Source organism: Bombus pascuorum, chromosome 12 (genome assembly GCF_905332965.1).
Source record: "Bombus pascuorum chromosome 12, iyBomPasc1.1, whole genome shotgun sequence".
In the NCBI taxonomy this organism is placed as follows: Eukaryota; Metazoa; Arthropoda; class Insecta; order Hymenoptera; family Apidae; genus Bombus; species Bombus pascuorum.
The window spans coordinates 4,057,823-4,078,494 of record NC_083499.1 but is presented as its reverse complement, the minus strand read 5'-3'; the positions used below and the strand labels follow the sequence as shown (position 1 = coordinate 4,078,494).

At 38.9% G+C, this 20,672-nt stretch overlaps 1 protein-coding gene across 4 annotated transcripts in view; it reads right to left on the bottom strand.

Moving 5' to 3' along the window:
- LOC132912584 (protein grainyhead) overlaps positions 1–20,672 on the bottom strand; it is a 162,374-nt gene that overhangs the window by 129,174 nt on the left and 12,528 nt on the right. For 3 of the 4 annotated variants that reach the window (XM_060970105.1, XM_060970106.1, XM_060970107.1), the window contains exon 3: positions 13,816–14,591. In XM_060970105.1, the coding sequence (XP_060826088.1) occupies positions 13,816–14,591 (776 nt within the window). The remainder of the gene's footprint in view (positions 1–13,815; positions 14,592–20,672) is intronic. The other variant, XM_060970108.1, reaches the window with a different exon arrangement.

Below are 20,672 nucleotides of genomic sequence, written 5' to 3'. Positions count from 1 at the left end.
CGCGAGATCACGTAACAAGGAGATAAAGCCCGTTTGTTTTTCACGCGAACCAAAAATGCGGAGGTGTACTATGCCGTTGCTATGCAAAACGTGTGGAAAATGTGTGCGAGTACCGTTTTGGTAACGAGTGGGAAGCCCTCGTACATAGAATCGTAACGGAAGCTAACAGAAAAATTTCCTGTCGTATACTTGGTCCACTTACGATTATTAATAGTTCGTGCTACGACTTTCGAACGGTTCTATACGATTTTTCATCCAAGTCGTGTCACAAGGCCATCCTATGATATTTTTCTATTTATTATTTATAAGTTATTATTTTTTAAGCGTTCGATCGAGAATACTTTCTGTCGCAACGATAGTTTGCAGATACAGTTTCATTGATTGATGTTTAAACTATCACTTTTTTGTCCGCGTTTATACACGCCGCGGAATACTATTTTAAAATGCCGCTGACTCTCGATTTTATAGGTGTTATTGGCTCGATCCTATCTGTTGAATCTACGCTCCGTTTAATAAGCGTGGTAGTAGCTTATGATAGATGCTTTTACAGATTCAGTTTAATCACGCTAAACGCCAGTGCGCAGGGCGTTGCCAGCGAATGAAATCAACGCGCTTAATCGATACATATTGTTGCGTGTAATCGACGGAATCTACTCGATCAATCAATTCTTTTGCAACCGGTATGGAAAACAAAATGACAAGGACTATTTCTTGGTAAACCAATCCTCCAGACTATCGAGCAATAACTCGAAAAAGTTATAGAAGCTTGTGCTGTTAAGTTAACGACAATTATCAGATAACACTTTCAACTTTCCTGCAAAACTATGCTATAAATTTCTATCGATATTTCTTTCTAGTCAAACCGGAATTTTAAACGCTATAAATTGCTCAATAATTCTGAAAACCTACAAATTTCAACGTTTCCTTTTTCCATTCCGCCACTGTTAATTATCTCTTACGTGACGCTTTAAATTTCCACGAATATTACAAGAAAATGAAAAAACTTCATATTACAATCTTTTAAAAAGGTGTTCAATAATTCCACAATTTTACAATCATCAATGCTTCTCTAAAACCCACCCACGACTAAACCATTGCTGATCGTCGGTCATCTCCATACTTTAAACGCTGAAGAAACTTACAAGAATGTCAACGATCTTAGCACAGCGATCTTTGAAAAAAAGATCATCCAATAATTCCCAAAACTTCCAAATATCAAGGTTTTTCTAAAATCCATCTTCTTCTCAACCAAGCTATTTCTAATTATCAATTATCTCGACCCATTAAATTTCGAAAAAAATACCAGAAAAATGCTAAAAATCTTCGCACCGCGATTCTTGTCAAAAATATTTCTTTAAAACTCGCCCATTTTCAACCTGAAAATCTCACCTCGATACTTTAATCTGAACGACAATCAATTTTTAATCTTTAATCTTCTAACATAATCGTATAGGTGCAAAGTCTGCGCGAATCTATGTATAAATGGAGCCTACGAATTTTACAAACTCCCACTGCCACTTTCCACCCATGAAACCCAAATTTTTCCCACATGCACGATTCGCGGATCGAGATTTCCACCGTGTCCAGGGTAAAGTCGCAAGAAACACATCGCAATTCAGCTTGCAGAGTTCATCGAGGACCGGTATCGATCTGGAGAGCGCGTTGCTCGCGAGAGGATGCCGGGACTGCGGCCCTACGCTTGGGTATGAGTAATACGTTCAGGCATGTCCGATCTCCAGGTTCGCAGGCACGTCTCTGCCGAGTGAGATTTTTCTTGCACGCGCCGCGTGCACGCACGCACGCTCGCCGACCGCGCCACTTCTTTCCCTTCCCTTATTTCGGCATTAGTTCTTACCGGCCTAAGGCAACATAAGGACACCACCACGACGACTAATTGGAGTTCTTTGGCCGCCGGGGACGAGCTACGTGCATCCATTTCAAGTACAATTAAAATCGTTTGGGAAATCGCCAGCTGGACGCCGGTCGTTCCTGGTGAACTGCCAGCTCTGCTATCAGGGGAGTACGTATGAGGTTGGAACGTGTCTGCACCGTAAAACTGATGGAGGGTTAATCCTCTTTTTGTATTATATATATATAGAGTGTCTCCTTTATTTCGAAAACTCGAAGTATTTCTATAATCTGTAATCTGTAACTATGAAAGAAATGTTTCATCGGAAGCTGTTTCGCTGGGAAAAAGACATCATATGGTGCAGATTATCTTTTTACCGGTCGAGTACAGTGGAACAGAGTTTAACGCCAACTTAATTTTTTTAAACAGAATGATATATTTTTACTCTGCAAAAAGATATTAATATATTTCTGTCGAGAAACCATTAGTTTGGTGGATATTTTAAGTTTAATTTGTCAAGTTTAACGTATGAGAGATAAGAAGTGGTATTTTTGCGTTTACCTTTTCTGTGCCTTAGCTTGGAGTCGGTTAACTGGAGTTCAGGGAGATACATTCGTTAAATCGGATATTGCGATGACGTCAGTTCGGATGAACGGAGTTGAAATAAATCGAGTTCTACCGTATTGTATTTTTATTAGCCATGAAAATATAATGTATTCTATAAGCTAATGCGATGTCTTAAAAAGCTGTTACTGCTAAATCGAGCTGAAACGCAGATAGAACGGTATATACGAAGATGATTGATTTTATTATACGGGCCTTTCAGAAGTTAGATTGATCGACTTCACTTTTTATTAATTTGCGAGTTCCATTGCATAAGTGCACGATTAATATTCAACGCTTAAGAAACACATAAGTTACTTCCAGAAGCTCGTTCATCACAAGACAATGATATAAGCAATAGAAAATTCCAAGATAAATTTAAATCACCGTCCGCGATTATGATATCTATACTATTAATTAAAGTATCTGTCTAGAATTCCATAAATAATTCTCGACTATTACTATTTTCTACTTTCTACACTTCCATTTCACATAGAAATCGTGTCTTGCGAACCAGTAAAAGATCGCGCCTCTGTAAACAAAATTGAATTCAAATGACAGCTGGCGGATCTAGGTGAGATCTAGATACGGAAAAACAGGCGAAAAGAAGTTCACGAGCTGCGTGTTCGACCGCGAGGAGATATGTCGACACGTGGAACGCAGGCCTGGCCTGTTATCTCGCGTATCGTAATCAGTCAGCGGCGCGAACAGAATTTGTCTTTGCGTCAGCCGATTTCCATTGCTGAATGATTACGATACGGTAGCGACCGGATCGCGAGCCAACGGGGAGAGAAAAAGGGGCGGAAGGGGCGCGAGGGATATTGGGAAATCTTATTTCTAATTTTAGTGCGCGTTATGAACCGATAGATCGTTACGCTCTGGTGATCGTAATAACCGACGGTTTGTGCACGGGTAAAAAAGTGTCTGATCAAAGTTTTTTCGGGAAAAGTGCTGGCTCGTTTCATATTTTCTGCTCCATGATATTAAGTCGTATTATGAGATCTGTCGTTTTTGCTCTGAATCTCGTTCTCGTAGAATTTTTTACCTGTCTGCATAGTTTCCTAATTAATATCGATCTTTAATTATGAAAATTTATAGACAATTGACAGAATGATGAAAATATGGTAATTATGTGTTTTATACATTTTACAAAAAACGAGATAGTTACGGTGACGACGATGTCTGAATATTTGCTGGTAACAGGTATGCACCGGTTCTCACTTATTTTTCCTTTGTTTATCAGCAAGCTATAGATATAAAGACATAGTCGACTAAGATCCCAAGATAGTTTTTGATATTCTCGTACGAAAATTTTCAGCAAATTCCAAATCACGGAAGAAATTTATAAGTTAGAAATAAAAGAATTAAATTCCATTCAGGAAAGTATTTTGAAAGACGAGAAAAAAATATCTTTGCACTTTGTAATTTTATGTCAGTCTCGCGGCCACGAGGCAAATACGTTGAACGATCTAATAGATATGTTTCTAGCTATTTGTTGGTAAGTTTAAAATTGTTTGGAAGTCGCCAAGTTATAAATGATCATCGTCGTTAATTGATGGTCATCGTTGGAATTTGAGAAAGTAAGTTTCACCAGCAAAGTTACTTCCCCTGTGATACTCTGATAGGTCGACACGCTGAAGACCGTAAAGGATAAGGATATAATTTCTACGAGGAAAGGAAATTAACTTATTGCACGCGGGGATGTTAATTTGATTTACATATGTTATCGATTGCAAAAGATGGAGATCGTTGCACCGGTTGTTGCGGCTTTTAAGTACCACGTATGGCCGAGACGTAATTACCATTTACCTATATTTACCCACGAGTAATTACTGTAATTTATTTTCATGTAGGATAACGCTTTAGTAATCGTTTTTATCGTTTACTAGGAAACACTCTTTCTCTCCTTAAAGTATATTCAAACTTTCAAACTTTATATTCTTCTTAAAAACCATACAAAAACTCACACTTTTTCTCTGTTATCCAGAGATGTTATGAAGTATCCTTCAACCATAGATCTCTATCCGTTTCCTTAGAAATCCCAAAATACGCCCTTTTCTTCGAGTAATCCAATTCGACCATTTTCGATCATGTCGCAAGTAAACAAATTTAGATGAAACTTCTTCCACAAGTCGATCTTCCTTCACATTTAATCGTTCTTCGGTACAATTCAAATGACTACATCCCTTCCAAAATACAAAACCCAATTAGTTCCAAATTTACAAAAAACAACTCTTCAACTCTAGAACTCGAACGTTTTTCCGAAAAGTCACGAGACTCGTGCCTTTCTTTTCCAAATCGACTGAGATTAAACGGAGCTTGTATCAAAAATCAGCCGGCGTTTCATTTTTAATCACCGTTCGATCCAATCGAAGCGACCCCTTTCATCGGAGAAACGAGTCAGCTCGTCAGACTTTCATCGATCGATGAACCAGCCGCGACATAATCGTTTCTTCTGGACATTGTTCGAGAGTCAGGGGCTCGCGTCCCCGGAAGCCGCAAAAACTCGGGAACCGCGCATATATGTATACCTGCGGGGAGGCGGTGAACACTGAAAACACGACGGATCAAAGGCGCCTCCGAGCAGCGCAAGAAGCGGGTGCGGCGATCCGCGAGGACAACGAGACAAGGACAGAGCGAGGGATATGTCCGGTTTACATTCTGCTTTCCGCGAACGCGAAACTTTTTACCATGATGCACCGTCATTACGGCAATTTGCCGCGCATACGAAACGCGGCCCCTGGTTAAACTCGAAAATTCGAGCTGCAAGCGAGCGAGGAGAAGCCCCACCATACCGTTCGTTCGTTCGATTGCAATTTTGTGATCGTCGTTGAGCGGATTTTCTTGTGAAATTTTCTGAAACGTTTGTGTTTTTCTTTTTGTCCTTGTTGTATCGATTAAAAATTTTCTTCTTCTCCTATTTTTTGAATAGGCACGTCGCATCGACAACACGATTATTGGCGAAGGTTTTCGCTTGTATCTCCTCTAGGATCTTCTACTATGTGTCTGTCTGTTTGATAAATTTCCAGAGGCTTTTTCTACTTTTGTTTCGAATTGAATGCTTGCGTGAGATTCTTGGGATTTTGAGTGTGTTGCGTGGTTCCTACAATTTCGCGCGTTTCAGAATCATGCGTGACTGATAATGTAATAGAAACTTGTAATAGTAACGTAATTAGTTTATAACAGAAATTCGTGCGTTCAATTAGCAGTCTGAATAGCTTGACTTGGTCGTTTCTATTGTATTGTGTATTGTGTATTGCATTGTTTGGAGGAGAGATTCGAGTATCGATTTGCTGTTTTATGTGATCTTGTAGAATTTATGCCAGTCCATCTCTCATTCCGCTTCTCGAATAATTTCTCTACCTAATAAATTTCTTAATATCTTTGAATGGTATACCGAACTCGCCCTTGATAGAAAAAGTCATTACGATGAATAGCTTGCGAATAAATTTCCCTTTTCCATGTATTGTCGTCCGAAAAGTTTCTTTCGTTTTATAAGGAAATAATGGATGCACAACATTTTACGTTTTATATTATTTTATCGAATTGCGTATGATCCATTGTGTTCTATCAAAATAAAGATTACAACGTTCGACAGATTAGGTTTCATGTTTGTATAAAGATGCGTCATTGTAAAAGACTTGTCTGTAAAAGAAAGACACTTTTCGGACAAGCTAATACTTTATAAAATATCCTGTTCCTTTTTCTCAACTAAATTTAAAGAGGTTTCAAGTTAGGCGCGTTTCAGATTAAACACGCCGTAAATTGATTATGAATTGAGATAGTATACATTATCGATCACTTATATTTTTTTTCTTCGCCAACAAGAAGATATAACACTTTACCAAATGTCCGCAAGGACAAATTGTAAAATAACCAAAAAAAAAAAAAAAAAAAAAAATTTGACCGATACATAGAGTTACGAGACTCTCTTCTTCTTAAGATATTCATTTTTTTTTTTTTTTTTTTTTTTTTTTTGATGAATTTTACAATCAATTCTCATTGAGGATTATAAGTAAATTTTTCTGGCGTGGTACTATGTCGTGTTTAATAAGTGTTTATCGTGATTCTAGTTGAATCTAGTGCTCAAATCTAAAGGGTAATGTCTTTTTAGCCTGCGGATCTGACCCGACGTGTCAAGTAATTGACTAGCTAGTGGGTTTTGGTGGTTGTTAACTTCTATGTTATATCTGTTACTGAATTTGGACATTTCTTCTTTGACTGAAGATATTCATGAAATTTCGAAATATTCTATCCATAACGTGCACAAACTATACACGTCGATGTTTTCCAACCATAAGTGTTCAAATACTTTGGTGAGTCACTGCGAATATATTTATTTATAGTTTATTCTAGGAAGAAAATATATAATCTATTATACGTTGCATGCAGGCATCGCATTAGCATCTGGCGAAGGAAAAGGAGAAGTGCGCGTTGCGAATCTCGGGTCGAAACGTTTGCGAGCTGGTCGTAAACGCAGACACGGCCCGCGGGGAGGTCTGTCAAATAAATAATCCGCCGAAAGCGTGTACACGGCACGGCTCGTGCCTGTATTGTTCCCGTGTGACGTCACATCCTCGAAAACACTATTATTACAGGCCCTGTGCACCCACCTTCGCCGCATTAGCATAGATTACGAGCGCTCCCCTTCGAGCGGTCCCGTTTTTCTTCGGTCAGATCGCGCTTCCATCGCGGCGGATTTATTAAACGGAGGCCATTTTCTGGTCCCCCGCTAGGCTGCTGCGATACAGTGTTCTTTGTTGTTCCTCAGGATCGACGTTAACATGGGTTCAACGATCTTGAATCCCTATTAGAGCGAATGAAGATTCATTCCTCGATATTCGACTCTTGTCTTTTACATTGCGTTAGGTAATCGTCGTTTGAATAAATTAACTTCACATATCGTTTGCTCTGTCGCGATTTACGCTCCATTTTGAACGGATATCAAATGCTTTTCGATCTTCTTTGTACTTTTCTATCGCGCGTTTGTAAAAATTTCAGCAACCTTGCCATCTTAAATTGTCCAAATTTAATCCCAGTTTAATCTCATACAAGAAAATCGCACGAGCATTTTTATTGTTCGTGATGATCGACAAAGCGATTTTGATGTCTTTAAAGGCTTCAGCACGTTGTATATGGAACTTATAAATAAATAAATTAAATTTCTTCTTTCTTTTAACGTAGTTGATAATCGAATTAATAAGGCAAATTCAATAAGCGAAAGTAGCAATATGCAAATTTCGAAGAAGATTCCATACGTAGCGACGTAGTAGTTTTCGAATATTTTCGAATAGTTTGTTATCCATTTGTTTAAAAATGCGTTCAAATGCATTCCTTTCTTATTTAGATATCCAGAGAGAGGGAGAGAGGTACGATTAACTCATAGAAATAGCTCGACAGCGGCGGTGAACTTTCACGTTAATTTAATTACAGACGAGGGATCGGCTATAATTTGGTTGATTGGAAAAGGAATGTGCCGGCAGCGAGATCTCGCGAATGCTTTCGCGTTAAAATCACGACGAATGGACTGACGAAAAGAAAAAGGAAACGCTTCGTCGCCTTGTTGCGAAACTTTCGGTTCGATCAAGCGGACAAAGAATGTTTTCTACGAAAAAAGCAGTTTCCTCTTTTTCTTTTCGTGCGTGAGAGACGCTCGTGAGGAACGTTAACCAGCGCACCGTAATTTTGTTGAAGGAATCGCGCGAAATATATGCAAATTTCACCGCGGCCGGTCCCGAGCATCGCGCTCTTCGTCTCGTATTTTAATTTTATGCCGCGTATCGCAATTTAGTTTCGTATTTCTCAACGTTCGACCACTCCTTGCCGCACCACGAATGTATCAAACCCCTAAGGAAGTCGCGACAGACACTTGGTCCACGTAATTCTTCGATAATAAAATGTCTGACAAACGCGAAAAATAAAAATCACCGGCAATTTCACTTCATTTTGTCGGTTAAACGAAATTCACGTAAACACAGTCAGGATAATTTTATATCGAGAGCGAAACGATAATAAATATTTCATTTGCAGAGTCAAACCGTTGATAAAGAAACGAACGAAGTATTTATGTAATTTTTATACAGTAGAAGTTACACCGAATAATAATTCATTCTTCGTTTCTGTAATATAATTCATTACAGGTTACTGTAATATAACGAGAAAAGTCAGAGAAGTCGTATGCAATTCCAACTATCGATCATTATACTTCGTTCTTAAGAAGTTTTATCGGGCGAAGCAAATATCCGAGTAAAGTAGACGATATATTTTTTGTCGTGATTTCAAAATCCTAATGCTTACAGTACCAATCGACGCTAAACTATGCATAGAATAATCTTGAAAGAGCCGAGAGATTCAAATCAAATGACGATAGAACTCCTAAATATAATTCACGAAACATCTATACGTTTTGTCGAGAATAATATTAATCTAATTCTTAAAGAAACCAAGAAATTCACGTCAAAGGGTAACACAATTGTCTTATTAATGATTTTAAATAACGATAAGAAAGTTAAAAGAACAAAGTGACCCAAATAAAATGAGCGAAGAATGGCGAAGAGAAATTCGCCAAATCTATTACTTTCCTCGGAATAATATTAATCAAATATTCGATACACCTTGACCGTCGTTTCGAAACGCTTACTCCGAAAGTCAATGACTTCGATCCACGGGTTCATAAATATGCAAGCCTCGCGAAATTGAATGCATTAATATTCAATATGCCGTGACACGGCGATTAAGCTCGATAAACAAAGGCGGACGAATTTTAATCAAACGCAACGCATCAAAGCTTCCCGCGGTGCTTTCGTCTCGCAACAACAAAGAAGGACAAAATGGCGACAAACGGTGGCCGGGCAAACTCGATGGCGCCGCGTGCTTCGAGGTCGAATTAACATCTCCGTTGTTCCGCTCGCCCAGTTATTTCCTTTGACGCGGCCTGCCGGATTATCGATAGGATTCAGCCACGATGAATCGAGAGTTCGGCTCAAATTTCGTAGATGCGAGCGTTTAAGCCCCGATATAAGTAGCTTACGGAGAAATACTGGGAAAAATCTGATCTGTAATAGCTTCCACATCAGTCGCCAGCCTTTTTCACCCATTTTAATCTGATTATCGCCTTCTCATCGATTGTGGATTGATCGTTCTTTACGAAGATCCGGAGGAAGTATGTTTTTACACGTATGAGGACCACCGGAGAAAGATATAAGTAAATAACAATAGGCGATAGTGGATAAAAGTAAATAATAATAAATTTTGTTTGCAATATCGGGACCGTGTGTTTGATGATTAGAAGAGTATCTTAATTATTGTACGTAGTTGGCAAGAAGATTTTTAAATCCTTTTAGAGATCAACTTCGGTCTGTTAAAAAGCTGAAGTAGTTGATAAATCTACAAAGTTTCCTAAATTTTCGAAATATCTAAGGTCAAATAAAAAGGGAGAATTTTGATAATGTAAAATAAATGAAACGATTCCAAAAAATATTTTCCTCCATCAAAAGAATCGTTTCTACCCTCGTGTGTTCAAGCTAGCAAAACCACGCTGCCTTGAGGTAGAAACAAGCTTTCGAAGAGACAGTTTGCCCCTTTTTACTCGAAACATTCCTAACAAGTTTTTCCTTTCCTTAAATTTTTATGACGTGAAAGCGACCAAATTGTCGTCGATGGTCCCTTGTCGCTTGTTACCGAATGGTGAACAGAGAAGAAAGGATTCCGCGCAATTTGATTTCGGAAATATTGGAAATATTTATAATAGGCGAGAGAACGTGGAATAAAAAGCGAAGAGAAACAGACGGATAGGCGTAGATAGAGAAGGAAACACATGGAGACGAGAGAAAGGCGGGGAGAGAAAGAGAGACACGGTTGTTTTCGAGGCCCCCAAGGTCTCCACGTGCATATCTTACGACCGATTAATTGCAGTTGATTTTTATTTGTTGCAAAAGAGCAAGGTGTGCGGCGACCGGTGCGTTTAATGGTTATTTGTTCGCGATATTTCGTGATATGTATGCGTGTACTGCATACAGATCGTTTCTAAATGCGCGTTACAATGTGAACCGAAAAATTGGAACGGCGAATGAAGATTTCTCATATAGATCGAAAACGTTATCTTCATTAATTTTGATACTTAATTATGATACCGTTCATCGATCCGAAGGCTGTAGATTTCCAATTTATAATTTTTATAGATTTCAGAAAAGAGAAATAAATTATAGAATTATGACATATCGAATTTCTCAAATCGAAAGCTACTGGTCAGTAGCCTTCCTTTTCAATCACAGCAAGCCAAGGACTACTGATTTTAGCTTTATCCGCAACCTGGTAAAGTCTTAAAAGCAAAAATAAATTACTCTAGCGACCGCAGCGCTCACCACTATATCTACCATAAAATTCGCGCTAACATTCCTCCGCTAAAAAGGCAACATTTTATTTTCTTCGCTCATAAATACATCGTTCGCCACTTAAATTCTAGAAATATTCGACTTCAGGTTCTCCCGTTGTAATAATTTTTGCACTGCATTTTTTCTTTCGTTTCTTTTTCGTTTTATTTTTTTCTTTTTTTCCTTTTTTCGGATTATTCATTGTGTCACGGGTGGTTGGTCAGGCGCGCAGTTTAACGCGCGCGCACGCGCGCGCGTTCGACATAGCGCGGAAGAACGTCATTTCTAAATATACTAGGCAGAAACATTGTTCCTCCGTTTAGTGGTGTTTTGCTCGCACGAGAATATATGGAGATACGAGCGCGATAGGGAAACGTTACAAATTAGTTGATCGAGATCTTAATTGCATTTTGAGTTCGACGGATCCTTCGGAATAATTCGCGCACGGAGTGGTACCCGTGGAGCAAGCGACGCGTGGATTATTTATTCGACGCTCTCACGCGTGTACCGTATGATTCAGGTGCAGCATAGTGGAAATTGGTGGGCAATTTTCTCATCGAATACGTTGCTTGTTAGAAATACGTCAAGCGAAAATAAACGACGTTTTCTGTCTATCGACAGAATAGTATGATTATAATTAACGAACGATCGATGAACCGATAGCGAGAATTTATCATTTCTCATGTTTAGTAACTTATTCAATAGTCGAACAAATAATTTATAAGCACAAATATAAATATAAAAATTTAATTATAATTAGAAATAGAAAATTTATAATCATAAAAGTAAAAATAAATTGATACAACCAAGAGAGTAACATAACGGACGATGCTTTTTTGGAATGAAGAATGAACGATATTTTCTTTCATTCTATTTTGTATATAATGAATATAAAACAGCAGGAATTTACGGTACAGTTCAATAAATACTACAATTGAAATTTTAAAAAAATTGTACTGTTCATATTACTATGATAAACTATTGCCTTTTGAAATCATGGTTCTGGTTTCCTATAAGTATTCATTACCCTAGTACATGTTGCATCTTATCAAATTAATAAATAAATTATTCTTCCCTACTTCTATACACTATGCTATTTCTTGATACTTTGAGTTTCGCTGCTATTGAAGCATACGTTGCGCCGCCGCTTCAGTTGTCTGGCTACAATACTACTGAAGTGTATGTAGCGCCGTTTTAATTGTCTGATTACGTCTGATACTACTGACGCAACTGTTGCGTCTCTGCTTTCTTGTATTCAATAAACCGACTTACAGTAAATATCTCGTACCTCTTATGTATATTTTCAGATCCTTTTTCAAACTCCATCATTATGGCCGTGACGATAGATTCTCATTACTAGACTGCGAATTTGTACGCATTTATAGAAAATTCATATGTGCAAAATTGCATAAAATGCATATAACACGAGGAAACATATAAGATATCCAAAACACAATGTTTTTTATAATACTTGGTAAGTAAAACAATATTCCACTGAGATTCTACCTTTTTTAATTAATTTTTAATTAATTTTCCAAAATATGAATTTGCATAAAAATCCGTAGTCTGCTCGTCGCCAATGAAACTTCAAAATGTTACGTGCAACACATACGATATGTTCATATAATGTTTCTAAAAAATTGTCCAGTACTTGCATAGAACCATTGTATAATACGATCAAATAATTGCAATAAGGCCAAACTGACAAGCAGAACGACCGATCGGCAATGGCGAACGTCCTTGCAGGGCACACTGCGTCTGCGTGACGCTGTATAGGCACGCGGGCGCGAGCAACACGGCGTCCTAATAATAAATTCTACGCAGCAACGTGACTTATCCGCGACCGTGCTCGCGGGTAGGTGTGCGCAATAATTGTTAATTGTCGACGCTGATACACGAGGCCGATAACGTTCGCCGTTTCAACGTGCTCACGCTCTCTCGCGCGCACACAACAGAGCTATTCGATTTTTCCATGCCGGTGAACAGGCTACTGTCCACGTGCAGACACTTTCCTCGCTACTTTACGGCTTATTAAGGCGCGACACCGTGCAACGATACGTTACTTGCTCGATATAGAGCCGCCTCGAAATGCTCGTACGCGATTCCTCGCCACGCCGTGACTCGTTCCGCCGCGGAATTTCATTTTTCCATCTCGTTAAATTCTACACGTACGATTCGTTCCGTTTTCTGCGACGACGAAGCTCGTTACTTTAAACGGACGAAGGAATTTTTGTTTCTTAAGATTTTGCAACATGACCGCGTATGCCAATGTTAAAATCTGTAACGTTATTTAAAATGGATCAACGCTTTCGCGGTTTCTTGCGTATTTTTGGAATGAACTTTATTCGCTGACATTTTACTTAATGCAGCCTTCGACTTCGATCTGGAGATCGAGATTTGTATAATGTGACAACGCTTTCTGGTATAACAGATGCGATACAACATAACAAACAAATGTAAAACGAATGTCATCGATTATCATAATGAGACGGCGTGAATCTTCATCGACTAAGAATATATCTAAATTCTTCGATAGAACATGATTTCCACTTTACCAAAAATACTTGGAAGTACTTACATTTCCATATTTTACCACATCATCTTAATTTTTGTACTTTCTCAGAGAACGCGCAAGGTTTCGATTTCTCCTAACAACCAAAATCTCCTTCACCATCCAAGAGCTGTGAATTTTTATGCATTTACAGAAATTTTAGCGGTGCAGTATGCAAACGTATAGCATGCACATAATGTGTCAAAAATATATAAACTGTCCTATGCATAGTATCCATTATAAAATTTAAACAACTAAAGAAATCTCTAATTAAATTTCATTCTTTCGACTGTATCCACGAGAACATAAACACCATTGTTAAAAAATGTTTAGAGCGGTATGAATGCTTCGCTAAGTTTCATCTTTTAAATTGCATTAATGATATTTATTTACATAAAGATCCGCAGTGGTGTCAGTAACAAAAATCATTAAACACTTACCCTGCACGGAGGGAAGCAGCAGCGGCAGCGGCAGTAAGAGTGAGTTGTTGAGCAGCAGCAGCTCCAGCCGCAGGGTCAGCAGCGACCAATTCCGACAGAACCAACACGGTAGTCGTAGTAGTAGCCGCTGCACAATTTGGAACCGTTGCGTTTACAGCATGGCGAACACTGGGTGGAAGATCATCCTCGTGTTGCAACTGCAGTTGAGGATAATGATGCAGATGTAACGCGGTTGTGGCTGATCCAGATCTAGGTGTAACACACGTGGGTGGCAATAATCCAGCTCTTGTGACTGCCGAGGGTGGCGATGGAGATGGCGGTGATGGTGGTGGTGGTGGATACTCGACCACTTGAACGCGATCCGCTTCGTTCTCGTAGATGATCTCCTTGTCGTGCGTGTACATGACGGTTTTTTGACCGTCGTTGTAAATTAAATCGATCATCTTGTGTTCACCGACGCTCAGCGTCGTGTTGGCGGCCGCTGCGTCGGTGCCAGGCGTCACTCGGCCATCGGCATCGTCCGTCGCTCGTTGTTGAACGTCATCCGGATCAGTTTGGATATGTTGTTGCTGTTGGTGGTGATGATGGTGATGATGATGATGGTGACGGTGGTGGTGATGATGGTATTTTGGATGCAAAGAGTGAACCGTTGCTGGTTCGTGCAGGTCTAGGACGTTCACTGGCTGCATCGTGGCCAGCAACACCTGTTGCTCGCTCTCGTTTTGATTCTGGTTGCTCAGCGAGGAGGACGCCGGGGACACTGGCCCCTCCTGCACCTAGGATAGCAAAGATTTCCATAAAGCAGTGCCTTTGATTGGATTAAGCTGGCAAATCTGGGGAAGCTCGGGAAAATTTGGAATATGAGGATGAAATTTGGATATTTGAGCATTTTCAAATTTAGACGCTTGCAAATTTGGGCATTTGAGAAGTGGAAAGTATTGGACAATTTGGGAATGTAAACGTTTGGGCTTTCGAAAATTTGGATGCTTACGAGTTTGGATATCTGAAAATGTTGGTAGCCAAAAGTTTGGACATTTAGAAACGTGGAAATGTAGGAATTTGGGCATTTGCAAATTTTAGAATTTCAAAGAAAATGTTATTGTGACAATAAAGAGTTAGAGAAAATCATCGTTTGTAGTGGTGAACTATATCTGCGATAGAACTCTGTTTACATAAACTTTTTTAGAGTATTTTTTTAGAATATCGACATGATCAGTTTCTTTATATCTATAGAAAGCTAATCTATAGTGGTAATTGTTGTCTGTACATCGAAATGTACAATATTTTGTTACCGTTCGTTGGTTTCGAATAGATACACGAGCAAGCCAAACAGAATGGCAACTTTATTAAACGTTCTCCTCGGTTTTTTACTAACCTCAACCGCTGGCGAACGTGATGATAGCTACTCTCCTAGAGTTACCTCTTAGTAGTCGTAATAGGAATATTCAAAGAAACTAGACAAGACGACGAGTTCAATTATGGTACTTGCCTTTTTATTTGCTACTAAACCGCTCGTTCTGTCAAGGCTCTACCATTAGCGAACGCGAGTACGATTACCATAAGCGATTAGAAAAGTTCTGAACACCGCAAGGAAGTTTTCACACAGATTGATTGACAGATTTCTCTTCTCTAACAGAAACTCTCTTATCGATATACCTTTTGTTTTACACAACTCTAAATTATTACTTTCTTCGTGTTTGATCGAAACTCCGACATTCGTTTTCTAACATTTCCAATAAAAATTGAAGTTAAATTCAGTTAACAACTCTGACTCTCCAAAATCTTCAACCATAACATTTTTTTATAAATACGACATAATCAAGATTCCAATTAAAAATTCATAAACTACGTTTCTCTTCAAAACCTCTTTCTACGATACAAAAGGCTAAAAGAACACTGGTCGAGTTCAAGGATGTTATCGAGAACAAAAGACGAATCGTCAACCCCTATTCAGCTTAGGGTTTCAATACTCAGTCGCAAATTTTCAAGGGAGATTGATTGACGAGGGTATAGTCGGAATATTCTACAGAGAATCACAGGTTCCATGGAGAATTGAAAATGGAACGAATCCTTTGTCGACAAGTGACAGGAAAAGTAAGGACAGCGTTCGTGAAAGCTTTGAAGTAGGATACAAGAAGCCAACATGCATGGTGTGAGATTAGAAGCTTATATAAATAACAAGTTATATAACGTTGCTTATATGTAGACTTGTGAATATCAATAGACCTGTGGACCAAAATAAATAAAGTAGTATCACGAGATATCTCTCGCTAGAATTTTCAATAATCAGTAGGTCAGAAGCTTATAAGAAATTCGTATTCCTAATAGGAATTGTTATCAGATTTATTTCATTCACTAGTTATTATAACGAGTACCTTACTTTTTCTGTATATTACTGTACCTTTAAATTTTACATAAACGTATACTCACTCGTAATTTAGTAATTTATCATTAAAATAATCTCCAGTGCAATCACGATAAAATCCATCATCAAGGAAAGTCACATCGATGGATGAAATTTTATCTCAGTACCCTTCCTCGGTATCTTTCCTTTTTGGTTTAAAATATCAATAAATTCTAACTTCTAATAAATTCTAATAAATTCTAAATTCTAATAAGTTCGATATTTTATCATCATTCCGTGTTGAACGAAGAATGTCAGAGTGAATATTTTATCATTATTCCACGACTAAATGAAAAATTATTATTCCCAACGGTTGCAAGTAAAATTAAATTGTAATATGGGATTACGAGACGATAATATGGGATGAATAAATTCATAAGGGGTGAAATTTCACCCACGATAGCCCCTGTAACGATCCATGGATCTCTAAATCCAAGATCCAGTCGAGCTTCTCAATTACGCGAACGTTTGCCAATTATCGATAGTCGCGTGGCTTCCACAAAATTATTATTTTATCGAGGCATGGTTCGCCGGTTCTAGTCACGGAAATTTACGTCGCGGCACTTTATGTCGTAACGACAGTTTAACATTTTCGAATGCTAATCGACCCGCAATAAAAATCCTGCTGGTTAATCGCTCCGTAGAGACCAGTCCAGCCGAAGTCGAGTCGAATAATAATTAATCCCCTAGGTGTCTGGTAACGCGTCGATCGGCCAATATTTTTTATCGCGCCAGCAAAGATCAAAGTACCACGACGTCCACTCGACTTTCTAACGGAGTCATCGCGTAAGTGATCCTTTTTCGTCACGAAATTCAGGGAAGAACTCGCCGCGTTACTTTCATTTCCGAGACGAATCTAAAGTTGGCTAATGTTAAGCCGGGTATTTAATCGCGCCGAGGGATCGCGATTCGAAAGCGGCTCCATCGCGAAAAATCTCTGAACCAAACGATCGCGCTCTTGCGTTTCCTTGATTCGTGGTCCGCTGGTTTGAGATTGTCAAGTGACTATGATCGATCGGTGAACAAGTTCGTTTCAAGGATTTTGTGGTCGAAGGGAACGTGAAGTGTTAGGTTCGTTGTTCGAATTCCTGGAATTGGTTTCTTGAAAAGCTGCAGGATTTGTTGCTAGCTTCGAGAAAGCTGAAAATATTTTGACAGATAATATGCCTTTGTCCGAATAAAATGATATATGAAGAATCGGAAAGCATTGGTGGAATTTTTTGACGATACAAGGATGACGACTGTATATTCAACAGGATGAGGAACGTTTCTAAAAATTGTTTAAATTATGAAATTTATCGAACATGAAACCAAAACGTATCTCGTATCATTGTGTGTTGTCCGTTATCTAAACTATGATAAACATAAACACGATTACAGAGATATTAATGATCTTCAAAGTTAGCACATGTGATTCTTAAAGTGGACACGTGAAGTACAAGACGAATATTTGTACATAATCTTCTCGTAATCGAAACATTCGTACGAACAAATAACGTCGCCAGTATTAATATACGCGTGATTTTATCCTGCCACGTTATTCGATAAACATTCGCTTTAAACAAAACGCGATAATATTCTTGAATAAATTTGAAATAATAAAAACTCGAGATGGAAGAATTATCTCGACTGCATCTCTTTCATCTGATTACACGATTAAACATGCTTGCACAAAGAGAGGATACAAAATGCTTCTGCTCATACCACGACTAATTCCGTCATTTAAAAAAGTGCCTAAAAAAGGAGTGGAAAGAAAGACATAATAAAAGAGGGACTTAAGCTCAGAAAGTTGCCGCCGTCTCGTGAATAAGTGTGTCCCATCACGCTAACGACGTCGTTTGGAATTTCCCACGTGTCGTCGGTTTATGGCGGTTTATGGCGCTTTCCAATGGAATCAGGCCGAATTACCGCGAACTCCCTTCCTCTCTCCCTTCCTCACATCTCTCGAGGAGTCCTCGGACGAACGAGCGTGCAATGTCATTTACGATCGTGCACCGCCCATTAACATAATTAACAATATCGTGAGTCATCTGGTTAATATTCGAGTTTCACTGGCGGCAAGTCACCGTCGTCGCCTCGAGTATCGGTCAGACAACATGATAAGTTATTTTTTTTCTGGGAATACCCGGTACAGTTTGTTTCGTGTCTAACGGGTTGATTAATGACATTCCAAGTTGTTAAGGCTGAACTTATTCAAAAACTTTTTTCAGAATGTATGTAATATATTAGATACGCTCCTTTTTTTTCTTTTGTTGCCATAATAAATCGTTTAATCCTTCGTACCACGCGAAGTTTCGAAAAACTTTCGATATCATCGATCAGAATTTCTAGCTCAATTTTTTGTATCATGAAGTGCGTTGGACATCCTGATCAATCGCGTTAAACGCCTTTCAAGATACAGAGATCTGTCGGTAATTTACCTTTACCATCCTCTTGCCCAATCTCGTTCAAAAACTTCTCAGTTTGTAAACCCAACTTCCAATTCACATTCACAATCTTCTCTTTTTCGGAGTAAAATTTCTCACTTCAGAAACCTCCATCAAAACGTGTTCAGAGAATTAATTGTAATTTATTCCTATTCGAAACAAACTTTACGATTCCAAAAACTGCCTCCACGAGGATATACCATCATAGTAACTGGTCAATCCTATCGAAAACTTGTCAGAGTGTGAAGAATTAATCCTCGATTGATTTAATCCGCCAAAGGCATCGCTCGGGCAGGTGCAAAGGCTCAAGGCCTAGTTCACTTTATACTCGAAACACCCTCCAGTCCCACTAGCTCTCCTAAACGAGTGTGCGAACGGTAACACTCGTAATAACTCACACGAAGGATGGCCGATGTTTGACGAATATTAATCAACTCGATTACGAAGCCTCCTGCGGTCATGACATGACGTTAAGAGCAGTCGTCGATGAAAGCGTATACCAACTTCATTCGAAATCTAATCACTGATCGCCAGGAAAATTTATCGCGGTCGTCCGAGCGCGTTGATTCACATGCAGTCCTGCGACCGAATCTATTAGTTTTTATGACGTTCTACACGCGCCAACTCGAAAATGACATCGATGGATGAAAGGGAAGAGGATCGTTAGAAAGGAAATATTCGTTATTTATCCTGCTCACGAATACGCGTTTTACGGTTTCCCAGAGCTCCTGCTGGATGTTATCTCGGGATTATTTATTGAATAACTCGTATACGACCGGGTGTCGAACGACGGCCTTGTACCATAGATTCAATCTAGTATCGCTGTCAAGGTAGAAGATTATGTAACCACGGGCATCGCGATAGTACTTCAGAGGCGTGTTGAGAGTTATTAGACGGTGATTGGCCTTGTACCTGCCTGTGTCCTGACTTTCTGATTCTTCCTCTCTTTTTTCATTCCTCGTTCATTTCTTTCTTTTTCCCTTTTTCTCTACTTAGTTAATTCTGTAATTGATTTCAGTGAACAGCCGTAGAATTTTTGTCCGATATAGCCATCGAACGTTCCTCGGTGTTGCGTAGGTTCGTTTAGAACCAGCGATCTTTAATGGTTTCGTACTGTCTCGTTTTTATTTTTTCTTCTTAAATTTAACACCTTGATTGATTTCGAATTTAACTCTCAAATAGTCTTCGAACAGTCTTTGTCGTATTGGCTAAGTTGGCCTAGAACGTGTGATTTTTTATTATTTTATTCTGTTTCTTCCTTTTCTTGGTTAATTCTATACCTAATTGATTCTGAATGGCCATCAAATTGTGCTTCGATGCTGCGTGAGTTCGTTGCGAGCGAATAATTATAGATGACTTCGTTTGGATATCGACGTGGATAGCGATTAAGAATGAAGGATAATTCAGGTTATCAGGTTCTGCGGGCAAAAGAGATTGGATAGAAGCAGCGTGGTTTACAACTTCATTCTCATCGTGCGGTAGCAAGTCACGCGGTGAAGATAGGATTCCAATTGGATCGGATTGGTCAGAACGTTCGAGAAGTTTGGTTTCTCGCGCTGATTTTTCCATTTTCCGTGGTTGCTGCATTTCCGTGGGAGAAAAAGTAGTCGTCGTAAAACATGTATAAACTACCGGGAGTGGACATTGATGCGGTCAGCTGATCGAATAAAAAGCGATGGTTAGAGACCAATGATCCGCAACGTGAGCATGGAATAGACTGAATCGAAGTTGGTTAGAAAAATATCTATCGGTATCATTACGTCTCTGTCGCAAATAAAACCAACATAGCATAAGCTATCAAAACTACAAACTAGCTTCCTAAAATGGAAGGGCGTAGAAAAACTAACTTATCACTATCCGTTACAAGCAAAAACAGTTTGTCGATTTCCACTTATCACCTAGCCTAATTATCACCGGAAAATTAAAATTTCTCCAAACTTTCTAAGTTAAATATAACCTCGTTCGCTAAGCTCTAAATTTTCCCCTGTACTTTAAACTGCAACCTCATTACGCGCAAAAATTTCAAA